At 37.0% G+C, this 20,441-nt stretch overlaps 1 protein-coding gene across 1 annotated transcript in view; it reads right to left on the bottom strand.

Annotated features, from left to right (window-relative positions):
- Positions 1-214: 214 nt before the first annotated feature.
- The window catches only part of LOC109417248 (cilia- and flagella-associated protein 20), a 34,244-nt gene continuing 14,017 nt past the window's right edge, over positions 215-20,441 (bottom strand). The window contains exon 2 of the mRNA XM_019691363.3: positions 215-1,675. Coding sequence (XP_019546908.3) covers positions 1,349-1,675 — 327 coding nt within the window. The 3' untranslated portion in view covers positions 215-1,348. The remainder of the gene's footprint in view (positions 1,676-20,441) is intronic.

The raw sequence follows: 20,441 nt of genomic DNA, 5'->3' as shown, positions 1-20,441 counted from the left end.
GTTCATCTCGGGACCCACGCTTTACTTCCCTTCCGATGGAAGAACTCACATTTTGTGTTGTAAAATGGTTGTTTTTGTTCATCGATATTCTATGTGGCCCGCCGTTCGATCCCGAATTGTAAATTTGGCCCGCGGTATGCTTTAGCCTGAGCACCACTGACCTAACCTATACCAACCCACAGCCGGAATGTTCTCTTTAAATAACACAAACTGATTTCGTTATGCATATTTACAACATTTATTTCATCATTCATCACATCAGCCTAGATAAAAAAAAACACTATTTGCAACTGTTTTCCGAACGCTCACGTCTCAATCCCGGTTCAAAAGTTTCGTAATTATTAGGCGTCGAAAAAAACACAGTGGTGGTAATATTGATATCTCAAACCATGCGTATCATCATCATCATCTTAGCTTCGATTAGCTTCGATCGCATGGTCGAACATTGTTTTACCGGTTCCAGTTCGGAGTGTTGTAAAGTGTATGTAGGTGTACCTATATCTCTGCGTCTGCTTGTTGTGCACTCGCTTACCTCCCGCCTCGGCGCGCAAGCCACGCAAGGAAGGTGTCGATGCATGGCGTGTGGTTTTATCGATGAGTGAATAAGAACGGTTCGCACGGGGAGCAAAAAACAACATCATTTACACGGCTCACGGGATATTTATTGCCAATGATTAAACAAAAAATGAGCCAAATTCGAAAGAAAAAAAAAACGTTGAAGGAAAAGTGAGCATCATGTTTCACAGCTTCCGCGTTTATCATACAGAGGATATCTAGCTGTCAGTTATGATCATAGGAAATTTCTCTTTGTCCGTAGGAATTTAGGAAAGTGTCAATAATTCAGGGGAGCTTTTAGCACATAGAACTTACGGTATGTCGTTTTGAAATACCGACGAGCATTTAAATAGTACTCAAAGGTTCATAAATCTGGAGTGCTTTCTTCAACTTTCAAAACTCGTGATCCTGAATTCAACTAGTCATTTGATATATTTTAAAATTCCATGAGCCATATTCAACACCATTTTTTCGGATATGAAATTTTACTATCCTTGCTTAAAAAATTGGCTTGACATGATGTTCTCCGTTGCTCTCTCCACTTGCCTGTATTTCGTTTGAGTGTTATTGGATAAGTTAAGGACACTTTTTAATCCGGTACTCGGTTTAATAAACGGAAAAGTGAAAGAGTGGTATGAAATGCGCGTGCCACAAAGGGGAGCAATATATATTATGAAGTGCAAAGAAAACCTAGATAGCATATGTGGGTGTGTGGTTTTACAATTTTTTGGTAAAAGTCTTTTCTTCTCCTCATCTCATCTCGTCGTCTAATTACCGGGCGCCAGACGCGTTGTTAACATGCCTGCTGAGCAATTGCTTTCGACTGGGGTTTCTGAATGGGCAGGAACAGTTTGAACTCGGCCGGCAGTTCGTCTTCGGAGTAGAGTCGATCGGAAAAGTACACCCGCCGTATCCTGCAGTTGGCATGGATCTGAACACGGAGCGTTTCCACGTAGTTGGTCCCGTAGGCACGGCGGGTGAAATCGGACAAGTTGAACTGGATTTGATTCCATCCTTCGTCCAATCGCATGGGCATGGTGCAGATGAATGGCTTCACCCGCGTAGTCGATTGGTAATTGCTAGCCCGAAAGCGCCGCCTCACGTTTTTATCGTCCAGGACCTGGCAGGAATAAACAAGAGCGAAAAGCAGAAAATGAAAACACGGAAACAGCGTGGCTGTGGCGGCGGCGGTGCACGATTGAGGTTGCAGTAAAAGTAAATAACCGCCGGGGTAAACACTTGGCAGTTTGCCGGCCAGCACAGTGACAAAGCCGCGGCGGGTGGAAAGTGGCCCAAGGAGAGGTGTCAATAGAAGCCGACAGACAGAACAGGGGCAATGTCTGGTTTTAAAATTGGCTCTGTTTTGCCACCTGATGGAGTGAGTTATCCCGGGCAACGCCATAAATAAGTCAATACTGCGACATAGAATAGAATACAGGCCAAGGCATGTAATTGTAATAGTTTATAAAATATGATATTGTGCGTCATAAACGTGATTTACTAATTGGATGAAATACGTTCTGTATAAAATATGATTCTATAGGTAATTACTGCATTTTAAACCACTTGCGAACAGAATTAAAACACTTAAACCATGCTTGAGGAGGATCTGCAAGCGCTCGTAGTTTTTTAGTGAAGCGTGATGAAGTAACATTATTAAACCACGTACACTCCCGTTCAAAAGTTTGGGGTCACCCCCTCAAAAACATGTCATTTTTTTAGGCCCATATCTCCGCCAATTTGCGTCCGATTTCAAAACCCTAGGTTTCATTCAATAGATAATAAGTCAGAGAAACTTTGAACATGATTTAAAAGAAACTTTTTCAAAAAAATTTGTATGTAAACTTAACCCAAAGTTGCCAAATTTTCTAAAAAATGAATATAAACTTACGGCAGTGTCGCTGGATGTTGGGTCGACCAAATTTTAAGATGAGAGCGGTAATATGACCCATTTTCTATTAGCTTTCAACTGCTTTTTACAGAACTTAGCTAAAAAATCTAGAAAAAAAGTTATTAAGTAAATTAATCCTTGATGTCATCGACCAAAAGTTTGGGGTCACCCCTCAAAATGCTGTATCGGCCAAAAGTTTGGGGTCACTATCGTAAAACATGGAAAAGTGATTTGTTGATATCTTTGTCATCTTTCATTCAATTTTAATTCTTCTTGGCTTATTTGAAACAAAATGAATGATACTTACTGCATAGACATTGAACCACACATATTTGTTGAAATTTACATACTAAAACTTAACGTAAAGTTGCCTCATTTTTTGAAGCGTGGTAAAATGTGCTAACTTTACATAACATTTTTATATGCAAAAATCGTTAAATACGTTAAGTTAAAGACATCAAACGTAAATTTAGTTAATTATCTTTGAAATGAGCCAAAAATAATTAAAATTGAACTATAGATGACGAAGATATCACCAAATCACTTTTCCATGTTTTACGAAAGTGACCCCAAACTTTTGGCTGATACATCATATTGAGGGGTGACCCCAAACTTTTGGTCGATGACATCAAGGATTAATTTACTTAATAACTTTTTTTCTAGATTTTTTAGCTAAGTTCTGTAAAAAGCAGTTGAAAGCTAATAGAAAATGGGTCATATTACCGCTCTTATCTTAAAATTTGGTCGACCCAACTTCTAGCGACACTGCCTTAAGTTTATATTCATTTTTTAGAAAATTTGGCAACTTTGGGTTAAGTTTACATACAATTTTTTTGAAAAAAGTTGCTTTTAAATCATGTTCAAAGTTTCTTTGACTTATTATCTTTTGAATGAAACCTAGGGTTTTGAAATCGGACGCAAATTGGCGGAGATATGGGCCTAAAAAAATGACATGTTTTTGAGGGGGTGACCCCAAACTTTTGAACGGGAGTGTAGATTTCCGTTCTGGCCAAAGTTTACGCTTCATACAAATTTCACAATTTGTATATGGACGAAAGTCTACAAGAGAGGAGGGGGGGACTGATATGGCCAAAATTTGGTCAAAACAGCCCTTGTCAAAACAGGCTTGTTCTTAACCAACGTAGATTTTGTTGAGGACTCTATGTACTATGCTTACAACATGTGAAAGTAAGTACAGGTCAAACTCGATTATCCGGGATCAGGTGGTGAAACTTCCCAAATATGCGGTGAACGGACTACTGTGTGAAGCTAACATTTTGTCAGTCCAACTGGGATTGGTAACTTTGTACAGCATTCCGTATGGCTAGATATATATTAGCAAAATTTCAGAACCCGACTCTGGATAATCGATTCCAACCTATATTCTGTATTCAAATTTAATAAAAGATTTTTTATTAAATTTTTGGTTTATGATATTGGATATTGGAGAAAAATTTAATATATTTAATCTACAAATTCTAAGAAACTTTCTACTACACAAAATTGAACGAGAGCATTTCTTTTTGATGAAGCTGGTAATTTTATTAGGTGACCAGTACGAATCCTCAAAAATTTAGGGTCTGCATTGAAACATAATTCAATCTCATTGAATATTGAAAAATAAAACATTTTTCGCTATATTTTCTGTGGTTTGGAATGTACATAAAATCTTCTTGTAAACCACTCCGAAAATTTCTGCAAAGATTTAATACCGCATTTTTATAAATTCCTCTTGGGATTACCGCAGAAATTCCTCCTGCTATTTCATAACGAATTCCTTTAGAGATTTCTCAAGGTTGTCCTTTAAGGATTCCTTCACAGACGTTTCTTTGGATTCTCTCGAATGGTTCAATGGATTCCTCCAGTATTTTCTGCTGGAATTTCTCCAGAAACATCCCCTGAGATTTTTTTTGGAATTCCTGCATATATTCCTCCAGCAATTACTCCTAGAATTTCTGCTATACCTTCAAAAATCTAAGAATTTCTCCTGAGATTCCTTCAAGAATTCTTCCTAGGATTACACAGCGAAACAAAAATTAACGTTTGGTCCGTCTCAAAAGCAAACTTATGTGTCTCTGACGAACTTTGGGTCGCTGAATCGTCACAGCGTCACAATTTTGAGCTATACCTCAATTTATAGGGCAAAATGTTTGATTTTGGGCTTTTTTGACTGCAAGCCATGAAGCATTAAAAAAAATTAAAATCAAAGTAATAATTGGTTAAATAACATCTACCCTAACGATTTATGCCAAATCAAAAGTTGGGTATTAGCCTGGTCCACGATTTATATGAGAAAATACAAAAAACGGAAAAACTCAAGTTCCTGTATACTTTTTGAGTTCCACTTTGGTCCCATATCAACTGTGCAAAATTTCAGATCGATCGGAAAAACTATATTTTAGCGTCCGCCATTCTTCGTTTTCCATACGATTTACTATGGGGAAATTTTACTCCTGCAAAGAAAAATCCCTAGGAGTCACCCCTAGATCCCTAAAAATAAGTCGACGAATGATTTCTGTAGAATACTTTACTAGGAATCAGACCTCCGAAGACCGCAAATCGATGCGACGTTCGTGGCAAAAGTTATTGGGCCTTACCCGATCGATAAAATAACGAGATTTTATTATTTATTGTTATTCCTTACATGTGAAACAGCGTTTGCATGCCATTCGGTTTTCAGTCAATAACTTTTTCCACATGCCTCAGATCGCTTTGCGGTCTTCGGAGGGTTGATTCCTCGTAAAATTTCCAACAGAAATCATTCATCGATTTATTTTTAGGGGTTAAGGGGCAACCTGTGGCGATTTTTCTTTGAAAAAGTGATTTTCCCCATACTAAATCGTATGAAAACTTAAAATGCCTGGCGCTAAAATATAGTTTCTCCGATCGATCTGAAATTTTGCACAGTTGATATGGGACCAAAATGGAACTCAAAAAGTGTACAGGAGTAAAATGTATTTTTGTGTCCCACACTATTGCATGCACGTCCCACACACTTGCATGCACGTTTTGGAAGCTGATTTGTATAGCAAGCATTGAAATCTATGACAAAAGGTCGAAAGGCATAAGGTCGAAGGACAAAAGGTCGAATGGGACAAAAGGTGCAGCATGGTTAGGAAGAACGACTATTGAATAAAACAAGGCAAAATTTTAGATTTTATTATTTTAGATTAAGTACCTAAAGAGTTAATAATTGTTTCAGTAACAAAACTTAAAAGAATAGCCTATAAATTTAAGAAGGACAAGTTCTTGAACAAAAATTCAAACTAAATTACCATTAAATACTACATTAACGCAACTTGAAAGAATAACCCAAAAACAAAAGAAAGAAGCACTATAATGTGTCTCGCAATAAGAAACGATAAAGATTCATCAAATACTTTTTCTTATAAGGACAAGGTATTTGGAGTACATAGCTCAAAATTTCTAGAGCACCGTTGAACGGATTTGGATGAAAATGCATCACGCTAATTGTTCAGTGGTTGTCTATAGCGTGATGCATTTTAATCCAAATCCGTTCAACGGTTCTAAAAAACGGTGCTATAAAAATTTTGAGCAATGTACTCCAAATATCTTGTCCTTAAGTCAGACACACCAGCTGGTAACTTGGCCTACTAAACTTTTGTCCATTCGACCTTTTGTCCCTTCGACCTTTTGTCCATTCGACCATTTGTCCTTCGACCTTTTGTCCTTCGACCTTCTGTCCTAAAGCCGTTCTATGTTGTGTCTGCATATGGTTTGGTTTATTGATGTGTCTTTTGTTGCGTTCAGTTCATTCCTGCGTGGAATGGACTAAAAGTTTTTGCTCCCTGATGGGGTGGAACGCGCGACAGGATTTCTTTTATTAGATGTTTTCGTACAGAAAAGTGGTCGATTGTGTGCGAAAGTTAGTGTTTATTGATTCATTGTCAAATCATATCACCAACCATAGGTGACTCCTAGACTGAAAATGTACCCTACCCTACTAACAAAAAATCCTTCCTGAGACAAACGTAGAGATGCACCGATTCGCGATCTTTATAACAACGTTTGTCTTACTAACATACCCTCCTTTCCTCGATGACTGAAAGGACGTGGCCGGCGCTGTTTTTGACCTTACTAAAGTTGAGAGCTCTCGAACTGTGTACATTGAGAATACATAGTATGCTAGTACCAAGCCCTATTCATTGGTTCTTTGTGCAATTTCGATTGCTCTGGTCAATCACGAAGTAGCAACTACGAATTGTGCGGAAATCTATGCGCCTCATGCTCATGATCATAGCATAGCATAGCATAGGCGATTGTACACATCGTGGGTGGCTATTAGCGTGGTTCAAAAAATCGTTCTGCTCCACACCGCTTATTCGATTCCTAACCAGATTATATGCCTTCTCCCAAAATTTGAGCTCATTTGGTTGAAAATTGAGACTGCACAAGCCCATCAAAGCTTGTATGGGAATTACTATGGGAAAATGATGTTTTTCATTCAATCGACCGTAGCATTTCTCCAAGTGCCCTAGTGGGTTAGTTGACACTTGGTAATCCTAGGCTACTCTATCAGCTACAACTTTGCCGAAGACCGCATTCAAATCGGACGCCTCAACTAACCCACTAGGGCACTTAGGAAAATGTTACGGTGGATTAAATGAAAAACATCGTTTTCCCATAGTAATCCCCCTACAAACTTTGAAGGGCTTGTGCAGTCTCAATTTTCAACCAAATGAGCTCAAATTTTGGGAGGAGGCATATAATCTGGTTAGGAATTGAATAAGCGATGTGGAGCAAAAACGATTTTTTGAACCACGCTAGTGGCTATAGGGGAGACTGGGGAGACTTGATCCCTTTTTCTTAATTTACCTGAAACTTTAAGAAAAACACAAAACTAGATCCGATTTCCGTACAAAATGGCAGGTAAACATCTATTGCAAGTTAATACATAACAGAAGGCCTTTAAATTATTGTTAAAGTTTTCAAAATTGTGTTTTTATGGAGGCATGTCTTATGATGTATTTTTCAAAAATGGGTGACACTTGATCCCCCTTTGAGCACATGGTTTATTCAAAGGGAAAATAATTCCAGAGTCTTCCTATTCATTTTCTTTTCGAGTTTTCTTGTATTTTCAATGAATATGGAGTGTTTGAAATTGTAAGTTTTCCTTTAATTTTTAAGGATATGCCGTATTTTCAAAATGGGGAGACTTGATCCCCCTTATCTTGGTTTGTTCTAGAGCTATAATTATCTGACACATTTTATCGTTGAATTGACTAGAATTCCAAGTAAATAGAGGCTTCCAAATAGATTTTTTTTTCACATGTATAATGTGTGTGTAATCATCGAGGGATCAAGTCTCCCCATGTCACTCTTGTGTATACTAAGCTGATTTCACTAAAACATGTTAACAACAGCCTTATTTGGATAAATAAGTTTCAAAGTACATATTTTATTCAAACTATGTGCTGTGAAATTTCGACACGATTTGGTTCAGTTTTCACAAAGTTATTGAGATTTTTCGGAATCGCCTAAAAGATTTCTGAAGGACTGAAAACAAACCATCAGCCGTTAAAAAATAATACAATGTACGATCGAAATCACTTGTAGCCAAAACATAGTCGTTTGTCCAGGAATAGTTTTGGAAAAATTATGCTAGAAGAAAAATGTTTTTGATTCCGAGAAAATATGGGGGGAACAAGTCTCCCCAGGGATCAAGTCTCCTCAGTCTCCCCTACAGTGGTCAGATTCATATTGCGACATTTGCACCCATTTAGACTCGACCGAAATTCATTATCATCACAGTCGAATTTCGCACACGACTACGCTGCCGTTCTAAGCATATCTGTACCATGTTCTTTTTCTACGCATACTGTCCCACTGCTCTAACTTAAGCTCTATATTAAAATCAATGTCAGAAAGATGCTTAACGTTATCGTGGAATATTCATTTGTGATGCAAAAGGGTAAAAGTATAAAATTAGCTTCAAATGGCTCTATTACTGAGAAAAACGCGGCTAAAATGCAAAACAACATGGGACAGATATGCTTAGAAGGGCAGTACGCAGCGGCTGGCATACACAACTTCCGTTGAGTTCATCACAGGTGCGTCGGATGCACAACAGCAACAGGTAAACAAAATCAGTTTGATATGTGTGAAATGTCGCTGGGAAATGATGATTCAATGGATACTCAAATTATCACAGTAGTCTAAATATCAATAAGAAACTCAAAATGTTTTGAAAAATCTAGCACGTACTGTCGCTAAAATAACGTTTGGGATAGCCGCCTTTTTCTACATGTTAGAGTTGGTCGAAACAAGCACCACATTGTATACCTGGCCGCGTCCTTGCAATCGCTAGGAAAGGGTAGGAATGTTAGTTTAACGTCTACTTAAAGCTACAGGGTACCCAAACTATCTCCATAGACGTTAAGGAAAAGGAACTTGTGTTCGTAGGGTGGGATTGTTATGAGGAGCTCTATTCGACAATCTAGAGTGCAGTTGATATTTTTGATGAATGGTTTACAGATCTGTTAAATGAACTTACCTTAATATTCAAGAAAGAAAGTATATTAGTATACAAAAACAAAAATATATATAACATATGGGTGGGTCATTCCACACCAAGTGTACATGCCGCGTGTTATCGATCATCATGGATTTTGACCAAACCCTGTCGGAATGTAGGCGGGCACGGAGGAAGAAAAAATCCAAATCCTGTCCCGATCGGGTCACCCCTCGGCCCGTGGCAGCATCCCTCGTCCTTGCCAATACAAGAAAAATCCGAGTTTTCCCTTCCTTTTCCCAATCTATAGCTTTGAGACTACAACATATACACATTTTTGATCTTCGGAGTTTTTGAAGATAATTGTTAGAGGAATCCAAGAAAAACACTATTTTTTCGATACAGTGTTGCCAAACATGCTATTTTTCAATTTTAAAATTCAACCCTCGAATACCAAACCCCGCCTTTAGACGGGGTATAGTTTGAGCATTTTTATAATTTTTGTTTCGTGGAAATTCATTTTTTTTAATTTTTGGCTGAATACCAGCCTGTTTTGTATATCTCAAAATGGTTTTTGTTGTATTTGAAAGAGTATTTACAATTTTTAAAAATCATTGGAAAATTGATGTTTTAGTACATTTAGTTACCTTCTAGAAGTCATTGTTTATTTTGTATTGGATCGCTATAATTAACATATTTTAAATTTTTCCTAATCATTCTATCCTAGTTTTATAGTTTAAGGGAATCTAATACACTTTAAAATTATTTTCCTTAAAATCAAACGGGAAATAAAATTTTCTATGAAAAGAAATAAAAATATTTCAACAATAATTATAAAATCTCAAAATGTTTTCATCTCAAAAAATCCGTACCCCAAATAGGCTTTCAGGAAAAATATAAAACTGTGGGTATGTTCAAAAATAAAAATTAAAAAAATCAAAAACTAAAATTTACGAAATTAGGAATTAAAAACAATCATCTTCCAAAACATGTTTAAATCGACTTATGATGATGAAAAATGATATTTAGATCAAAATAAAAAATTGAGTATTAGTGGGTTAAGTGCCTGTACACGCTTTTGAACAGTGGAGCCTCGTAGCCGTGCGGTTAGGGTCACCAAGCTTCTAATCGCACCATGCTGAGGGGTGAGGGTTCGATTCCCGCTCCGGGCGATGAAACTTTTCGTGAGAATAGTTTCTTCTCCGTATCCACTGGTGCATGCTCCGTGTGTCCCTTGTCTAGTGTTAAGTTTCATTCAGTCTGTGCAGCCTTTGGCTGAAGACGGTGTCCGCGTCTTTTAGAATCTAGGTAACTAGATTGCTCATGCAACGGTGTTCAAAAATTTGTGCTTAATCCAAAGCTTGGTGTTGTAGCTAACTAATTAGAAAGAAAAACTTTTGTCATATTGACATTCTTTCGAAATTTTTCCGATTGACGTAAAAATTAGGTGCGGCCCACAGGTCGCACTTTTTTTTGCAGAAAATCGTCAAATTACGAAAATTTACGAAACTAACTTCAGTTTAGTTACTTTGTACTGGTAGCCTTGATATTAAGCTTCCGTTTGAATACAAATTTGCTTGTCATTTAAGTGGTTTTTGATAAATTTTAAGCAATTTAGTTGATAAAATGCGAAAAGCGCTGAGCATCAGTGCTCTACGGAATCGATGAGTGCTTAATCAAACCACCATGTTCCTATTAAATATTTACTTAAAGGCTGTTACAATTAAAAAAATAGAACGATGTATGGTCCATGTTGGGTGCCAAATTACGGACAATTAACAACGGAACCCTATAAATGCTCAAATATATTTTCCATTCCGAAAAATAAATAGAACCTTACAAATGTACATTAAAATATAACTTCACGAATTCACATTTACTACACTAAACATAAAAGTGGCCAGTTATTCTCAAAGGAATAACGATCACAGAATGACGAGGTTTCATACATTGGTTTTGATCCATCAGTCATTCCTGGAACAGAATGTCGTTGCTTATGCCGTTTTTCTTTTTAAACCTGGGTTGGAACTGGATTGGCGGAAAATGTGTAAACAAACAACGTGAAACAAACTTTAGTACAAGTGAAACCGAAGCACTAGCAAGCAGAGTTGCCACATTTTTAATCTGTATATTTTTCGTAAAAAAAACTGTATATCTCTCACGTTTAAAATCATACAGACGTATCTACAAGGATCGAATTCTCTTCATCGATTTAGTCTTCGGAATATTCTGGGAAATATCGGGAACATTCGGATGATTTCTCGGTGTGTTTCGTTAAAGGACGGCTAGGATAAGCTTGTAAAGCAACAAAAACAATCGAAAATGATTTTGTACCGACTTTTTCGAACCCTCTAAGCAGAATACCCTCTTCGAATGAGTGTAATCAGTTTCGTATCTTTTAATTCCGCCCTAATTGCTTATCCTTTGACAGATACGCGTATTTCGACTACCACTTGTAATCAGTGCTGGGAATGGTAACAGTAGTCTGCTTGAATTTGATGATTGGAGCGATGTCTTTTCATATACGGGAGCAATTTGTTTGGATCAATATAGTAGGCGTTCTAATAAATCGCTACAGTAGCAGCTACAGCGCGGGAGCTCTAAATGAGTTTCATTGAAATTCATTTGTCGTACAAAACAGATTCACTCGTCGTGGACTCAATAGTTGGGGCGTTTTGAATGTTGGGTTAGGACATGACCCAATTAAAAAGCATTCGAATTTCAAAATCGATGTCAAACTGACTTTTACATCTGACTATGTCCGTACAGCAGATTTGTGAAATTATGAGTGTGTTTCGTGAGTTATTTGTGATCATTTGCGAGTGTCTAGAGGGCATTTGAATTAGTTGCAAGTAGTCTCAACAAACGAATATGCCAGCCAACAAGCGAATACGATTCGCTGGTCGGAGTGCAGTCGTGATCTAACCAGCGAATTCCCACAGTACTGGAGTGTTTTATTTTATGACCATCGTATTCGAAGCACCGTACACTAGTGTGGGACAAACATCAAATTCCCGCTCCAGTCGAATTTTTTGATGCCATTTAAGTCCCATATGAACTGTGCAAAATTTCAGCGCAATCGGTGAAACTATAATTTAGCGCAAGCGGTTCAAAGTTTTCATAGAATTTACTATGGGAAAAGTTACACTTTCAGATAAAAAATCCCAGAGGTCGCCCGTTGTCTTCTTAATTCAAATCGATCAATGCTTCTTGTAGAAAAATCATTCATAAAACTTTCCTTCGAAGACCGCAAATCAATTGGATGCATGTGAAAAAAGTTATTGGTTTATTACCGATTAGTGATCGAACGAACGGCTTTTTGTTTTGTTTTATTAGCAGCACTGTAGCTGCTTTGGCTGTTGCTGTTTCTGGGGGTGGTGATGCCTCCCGCCACCCCATGCAACAACGGCAGCAGCAGTGCTGCTGATAAAACAAAACAAAAAGCCGTTCGTTGGATCACTAATCGGTAATAAATCAATAACTTTTTCCACAAGCATCCAATCGTTTTGCGGTCTTCGATGGAAAGTTTCATAAATGATTTTTCTACAAGACGCGTTGATCGATTGGAATCAAGGAGGTAAAGGGCGACCTCTGGGATTTTTTGTTTGAAAGTGTAACTTTTCCCATAGTGAATCCTATGAAAACTTTGAACCGCTTGCGCTAAATTATAGTTTTACCGATTGCGCTGAAATTTTGTACAGTTCATATAGGACCTAAATGGGATCTAAAAAGTCGACTGGAGCGAGGATTTATTTTTTCCATACAACCGTGTCCCATACTACCGTACACCCTGAGGATCCGTTTCCGATAGTTCATCTGATTAGGATTAGACTACACCATTTCGTTTCTACCGTTATTTAAGCGGTTACGCCCCGGATTTCTCGTCCAATTCTGCAAACGAATACCCAACCATCACTCTATCAAGACATTGCTCCTTCAGTGCTATCGTTCCCAGTAACTCGACCGCTTCCTTCAGCGAAGACCAACACAACCGTCACCAGAGCATCATTTGTAGCGTTTGTACCGAAGCCTTAATAGTCCCCGAATACCTCGATATAGGGCACTGCACTGTTTTGATTTTGTATGGAATATTGACGTTTCGTGGCCTTGTTGTTTACAAAATTTCGGTAAGAGTGAAAGAGAACGAGAGATTTTCATGCAGTGCCCTATAGGCACAAACTCCCATTTGAACAGCAGGAGGGACCTACAGGAGCGAGCTACAGTAGCAACATATGGTTGCTAATGAATTTCAACAAACTAGGCTACAGTAGCAGATGGTTTTGCAGTTGCAATCATGGGTAGCTGTGATTTGTGTAATTTGGACTCCGCAGAATGATCTTCGCGAATTTTCCCAGCACTGCTTGTAATCTTCCTCAGTGGATCCTGAGTGAATAACTGACACTGAGGAAGATTACAAGTGGTAGTCGAAATACGCGTATCTGTCAAAGGATAAGCAATTAGGGCGGAATTAAAAGGTACGAAACTGATTACACTTATTCGACGAAAATGATTTGCCGGCCAAGTTATTAACCAAAGAGAAAATCGATGAAGAGAAATCGATCATTGTAGATACACCTGTATGATCTGCTTTTGAAAGCAAAATATATGTATTTTTAATCTGAATCAGTAATTATTGAAATTTCAAGAAGTTTTATTTCTATTTTTATTTTATTAGAAGTTTGTCACGCTGATTTTTTTAGAGCAATATCCAAAATTTGTTTTTCGACTTTGGCTCAAAAATCTGTATACATCTGTATTGTTTTTTTCAGAAAATATGTAAACGTATCTGTAAAAACTGTATAATTTCCAAGTTTTCAAAAAATCTGTAGTTCTGTATATACAGATTCTGTATCGGAAAATTTCGGTAGAAATCTGTAAAATACAGAATTATCTGTATGTGTGGCAACCCTGTCTACAGATTTACTTTCAGTGGATTTCCTGGGTTTGCTCTCAGATTTTTGCATTCAAAGTGACACTGGCCGAAATAGAAGCACTGCATCAGTTTTGGCCCTATTCTCAACTTTGATTTCTATTTTGGCCAATCACTTGTATTTTTTATGGGATTGGCAAAATAGAAGCACCCTGGCCAAAATAGATATATGAGTGCTGATTTTTTTTAAAGGAAATTCATTTTTTTTTACCTTTTTTTAATCAAAATCTATGGGTTTCATAGCTATGATCATCATATTATATTTGGATCTAGGTACTCGTAAAAAATAAACTTATTCCGATTTGGGTTGCAACAGGCTGAATAACACACTATGGCCAAAACACCTGACTGTCCAAAACTGATGCTTCTACTCCACTCACTATTTGTCAGTGCTTGCTTGGTTGCTAAGGATGTTTTCCGTCGCCTTCTTGATTTGCTTCGCCTCAAATTCATCGAAGGAAATCATGATTATAGCATTTCAAAGTTGGCATTTTTTAATGAAAACCAGCGTTTGTCCAATCAAATTTCAAGTAATATCTCTAGTTGCAACAGCAGTTTTTGCGATCATGTACTAAGGAATAAATACTGAATAAGTAAACGAAGCTACTGAATTACTGCTGTTCTGATTTCGTCAGAAAAAATACCAAAACTAGCAATTCAGCAGTAAGTGGGTGGATTTGCAACACTATTACCTGATTAATTTTCAAATTATCAGGTAGACCATCTATAAGTTCTACCTAAATTATGAATGTATCTGACCAAGCTGCTTAAGTATCATCTGAATCAGATAAAATAGAAATCAACACTGAAGGGGTGAGTTCAGTAAAACATGTATGGGGTATAAAAACTGAATAAATAAGAAACTTAAGGAGAGCAGTTTGAGTAAATACATTTATTTAGAAAAAATCTCGTAATTTCAATTTACAATAGACCACATTAGGTTATTGCAATACCCTTATGGATACCAAGTATTCGTCACAATTCACTATTGTTGTATTCTCATAACGCATCCCAAAAAGCACTGTCTTACAAGTTAATCATCAATTCGATACAAAGCTCATTTTATTTTTTTCGAGAGCTTACCGCCCAGAGATTTGCATTTTCGTTTAGAAGTTAGTGTATTGCATGAACGTACTGCTTCGAAGGAAGCTCTCTTCCTTAGTTGATAAACGGTAATTCGGAATTGGCCTCCGCGAAACAGTTCCGCCGAACTTTGGATTTCATTAACACACTCCACCAGTAAGGCGCTACTAACCATATTCGCTTGCACTAATCCGGTGCTACACCGTTTGGTAGGTTCCATTGACAAGTAATCAATCTGCAACTGGTCGGTTGGCCAAGTAAATAAACCTGTAATGAACAAAATTGTTGTAAATGCAAGACCGAACACACCTGATTTAGGAAGAAGGTCAACCCAAAATCAGCTGAGAATTGTATTACTAGTTCTATAGTGTTTAAATGATACTTACTTGCATGTATGTAGTGAACTAATTCTCCAAAAGCAAAGAAGCGTCCCAAGCTTTCTATATTCACTGGTTCTCTGGAATCCGGCATACTTAGAAACATTTGATTAAATGTTATTTCCAACGTTAGCTTTTTGTAATTGTTGATCGATTCGATGTTTTCACTTGAAATTGTAAACCAAGATGGTGTGGGCTTCATGAAATGTGCGAATGCCATTTTAAGCGTATTTGTTTCCCAAGAGCGACTGTTGCTTTTTGCTGACTTTCGGTTGATTTTATAATGAAAAGTCTTATCTACCTAACAAAATCCGAAAAGTTACCCACACAAGATTCTAAACAAAAAATAACCAAGCTACTACCTAGTAGAAATGTACACTGAACCAGGTATACTTAGAGGTTATTTTTTTTTAGAATGTGGTCGGTAGATCTAATATTTTATTAGGTACACATGAGATTTCATATAAAGGCATCTGATAATCAACAAGAATGATCAGTCACTCTCGAAAATACTCTTTAAAATGGCATATGTACGGTCCTGGAACCCAACACCTTCATGGTTCTCAATTTCAAGTGAAGAAAGTGAATCAATCAATAATTACAAAAAGTTAACATTGGAAGTAACATTCAACCAAATGTTTAGAACGATGTCGGAATCCGCAGATCCAGCTTATTACGAATGCTTAAGCCGCTGGTACGCTTTTGCAGATTTAATGTACTATATACATGCAAGTAAGTTTCATTTGAGAACTACATTAGTAATAAGTTTTTCAGATGTGGTGAGACAATCTTTTACAGTTATCAAATTTGTCACATGAGTCTAATTTTTAACATTTTTTTCATTACAGGTTTACGTACACGGGCAACCGACCAACTGCAGATTGACTACCTCTCAAGGAAACCTACCAAGCGTTGCAGCACCGGACTGGTCCAAGCGAATATGGTGAATGCCGGCTTACTGGTGGAATGTGTCAATGAAATACAAAGTGCAGCGAAACTGTTTCGCGGAGGCCAATTCCGGATTACCGTCTATCACCTACGGAAGAGAGCTTCCTTTGAAGCAGTTCACTCATGCGATACACTAACTTCTAAACGGAAAGTGAAATCTTTAGATGGCAAGATATCGAAAAATTAAAACATACCCCGTGGAAAATGAACAAAACTCAAGATTACCAGTGTGAAGGATTCAGACGAACATCGAACATCAGCGCCGCCATTGCAGAGTGTCGAAATAGCGTACACTGCATCGCCAGCGCCAAGGGGCAAATTTTAATAACGACTCTAGCGCCAAATTGTATATAGTGACAAATTGAAACACAGTTCAAAAGATGCCGGTGCCGCGTAAAGGGAGCACAGTAAAAAGTGACCAGTAACAAAAGATATACGTCTGTTCAACAAACAGGCGTAACATTAGTGAAATTTCTATCGACCACGCTTTTAACGATCTTTTCAAATCTTTATAGTTGTGGCTTTCACAACTAGAGGCGCGCGCATCGATTTTCTTTGCATTTGACGTTTCATACTAGCGGCTTCTGTAGACGATATTTATTACACAACGCAGTGTACCGTGAAACATTTCCACCAGGTGATGGTATTGTGAAGTGGGCGATGAATTCTCACGAAAATTGCTCTAGATGTTACGTCTGTTTGTCTGTGTCTGTTCGATAGATTGGCACTTGCCTCGTCTTTTGTCTCATTCTTTCTGATGTTCATCAATGAAAAAAGTGAGACAAAAGAAAAAAGTTGACAACGTGAATAGTATAAGATAGCGCTGTTTGGGCTGCGATACGGGGATTCGGAAATAGTGAGTTAAGCTCTGACAAATGCTTGACTCATTTTGATACCCCAAATAACATGATGTGACATAACTAAAGTGATATCCATAATCGTACATCTGCACGGCGAAACAAAAAATAACTTTTGGTCTGTCTCGAAAGCAAATTTATGTGTCTCTGAATCCGAATCCGGGCTCAGATCTTCTCGAGCTCGAGCACGTCACAATTCTGAGCTGTACCTCAATTTATTGGACAAAATATGAGTTTTTGGGATTTTTAGGCTGCAAGTCATTATTTTTATAAAACAATCAAAGTGTAAATTGGTCGACTGGAACCTAAATTAACAGTTTATGCGAAAATTCGTCTAAAATTCATATTGAAAGTATTGCAGTTGGGTACCCAACTTGCATGCAACTTTTGAAGGCTAACTTGTATGGCAAATATTGTAACATAAATAAACATAGCATAAAATGCTTAAAATTATCATATTTGATTTGATAAAATAAAATATAAAAACATAAATAGTTGATTAAGATGTTTATCGACCAATTTAAATGTTGATTGTATAAAAAAAATAGTTTTCATGCTTAATGACTTGCGATAAAAACAAAACAAAATCGTGTATTCTGCCCTATAAATTATTGTAAATTGGTGGAGCAAATATGAGCCCGGATTCGGTTTTAGCTACCGAAGATCTGTCCCACACATATGTTCGCTCGACTGAGACAAAAACAAAATTTCGCTGTGCTATTAAAAATTAAAATACTCAAAAATTGTAATAAATATAACAATAAACATAAAATACTTTTCTTCAACTACTCTGTTTATTTATTTTTGTATCCTGCACACTCCTAATAATTTGCACTCACTCCTTTCATTGTTTTTTTACCTGAGTCAAGTGATACCTCAATGCATCTAGAAGCCAATCAACCGACATTCCAAACTAAAATTAGGGTAACGGAACCCGTCTTAAGCATCCTATCAGAAATGAAGCAATTAATCGCTATACGATTTTATTTTTGTTAGTGAGCATGTATGGTGTACTGTACTGACTATGAACGCACTCCTAATCGTTGATTCAGATGAGTGAAGCATGAGTAACCAGTCGCATACTCTATCGAAATAAATTAGACAGTTGATCTACGACTGCAAACCAGACAACATGTGTTTTGTTTTAGATCACAGTACCTCGTTTCCCATTGTCCACTTCTTGTATCTGCGTCTTTGCTCGTTATTACAAAAACAACAGGAAAAATGCACGCTCTAAGAAAAAGTTACTCAATTGCAATTTACTTATTTTTGGTGTTGTCCCAGTTTATCTCGAGAATGAGTGAATTCTGTTACCGTGTAAAGACATAAGTTTAAGAAGGGTACTCACTCATACCCTACAACATATGGTTCTTTGCTTGTGTGATAGTAAAATCGAATTTATTCGGCGAAGAAAGTATTCCGGTACATGAACTACCCAACTAACATTTTCAGCGCTATAAGCTTCAGTCATTTGCTTTCTGTTGTGTAACCGTCGAATTAAAGCAGTCAACGCTGAATAGAAGGGAAGCAAGTCAAACAAGTCAAATATAAACCATAAGCTAATACACGACTGCAAAACAAACACCATAAAGCTACTAAGCTCGGTTTTCAGAAATCAATAACTTGTCCCTGGGGTCGCCTTTACTACACTCAATTCCAACTCAGGGAGATTTCCCAGAAGATGTGAAAACATTAACAAATCAAATAATAATAGCTGTGGAGCGGACCTGGTGTGATGGTTAGAACACTTGACTATCACGCCGAGGACCTGGGATCGAATCCCACTCCCGACAAACTCGCCAAATGTGAGTTCTTCCTTCGGAAGTGAAGTAAAGCGTGGGTCCCGAGATGAACTAGCCCAGGGCTAAAAAACTCGTTAATACAGATAAAAAAAAATAGTAATAGTAATAGTATTTTATTGACAACGGTAGCCTGTTAGTACATAACTTTTGATCATGTCAAGGAAGCAACTGCGATAGGAGTTTCCACTACCAAACCAGCTGCTAGTACACAGTATTTTTCGTAATACTGACAAATCCACAAACCAGCAGCGCTTCGAAAACCGTTATGCGATATCATTATAGCTAGAAGCTGTAATAAAGAAACTGTTGGTAGCAATACGGCTAATCGGATGTAAACATTATTGTCAAAACATAATTTAAGCGGGATATATGGAGTAGGACGGGGCAAGATGGCCACCCGGGCAAGATGAGCACCACTCTGTTTTACTACTTGTATGATGAATTTCGTTCAAACAACTTCATAACCCGCTAACATAAAGTTTATCTAATTTGTTTGCTTTGTAAAAGATACTTCATAACGAAAGAATTGAAAAATATCATTAAATTTGTCAATAGTGTGGATTTTTAACATTTTCTAACAAAAAATGAACAGAATAAAATAAGGTTATTAGGCCAGAAACAATTGTTTACCATAATTCTAATTGTTACTAGAATTAGTAACAATATGTTGCTTGCTTCCGGAAATTTAACACTCGTTTTATTTGTTGCTGAGAGAGAGAGTTATAATTTCCCTAAAAAATCAACAGTATTAGGTAGATACATAGTTAATTATTTTAGGTTATCTTACGTTTAGTGTTCCGTAATACGTTTCATAATAACTGATCGTAACAGCTTTACCCCCATCAATCTAATACGAAGTTATAGTTTTTTTTTTTTTAAGAATAATCACACCAATGGACTACCCGCTTGGCGCACACCCACAGTTGATCAGCAGGAGTAAATCAATTTTATTTTGTATGGTGAAAAGCATCTAAAGATCTAAACTTGAATTACTTGAAATAGAAAGCTTTTACTGAAAAAAATATTTGGTAGGCTTAACAGTAGTCACCATTGTGCACAACCACTACCAAATATTTTTTCGAATAATGTATTCCACTTCGATAAATTTGCCTTTAGATGCTATTCGCCATACAATATTTTTGCAATTTACTTTTAGCGATTTTTCGCGCATAGAAGCTAGCGCCACATTGGTCGATGCGGAGAGTAGGAAAACAGCCGATGTAGTTAATTCATTATCACCGAACTAACAGTTTTACAATTCCTACAAAAAATAAGATGTATTCACATTTTTTTTTAACTCACATATTTTAATCTCACCGTAGAAAAGAAAATAAATTCAATTAGTAGCAAATATAACTTAGAACACTAGAAATTCCTTAATTGGGTTTTAAAATTTAGAATAAATTATTGATTTTTTTTATTTTATACAAAAAAGCACATTTTTCTGAGCAACTATGATTTTTTTTAGATCTTTAGAACTTTATTTTGATACCTAAAATCAATTACGAAGAGATTTTTGAAATCAC

Source organism: Aedes albopictus, chromosome 2 (genome assembly GCF_035046485.1).
Source record: "Aedes albopictus strain Foshan chromosome 2, AalbF5, whole genome shotgun sequence".
Classification (NCBI taxonomy): Eukaryota; Metazoa; Arthropoda; class Insecta; order Diptera; family Culicidae; genus Aedes; species Aedes albopictus.
The sequence above is the reverse complement of the archived record's forward strand: the minus strand, read 5'-3'. Positions and strand labels throughout refer to the sequence as shown.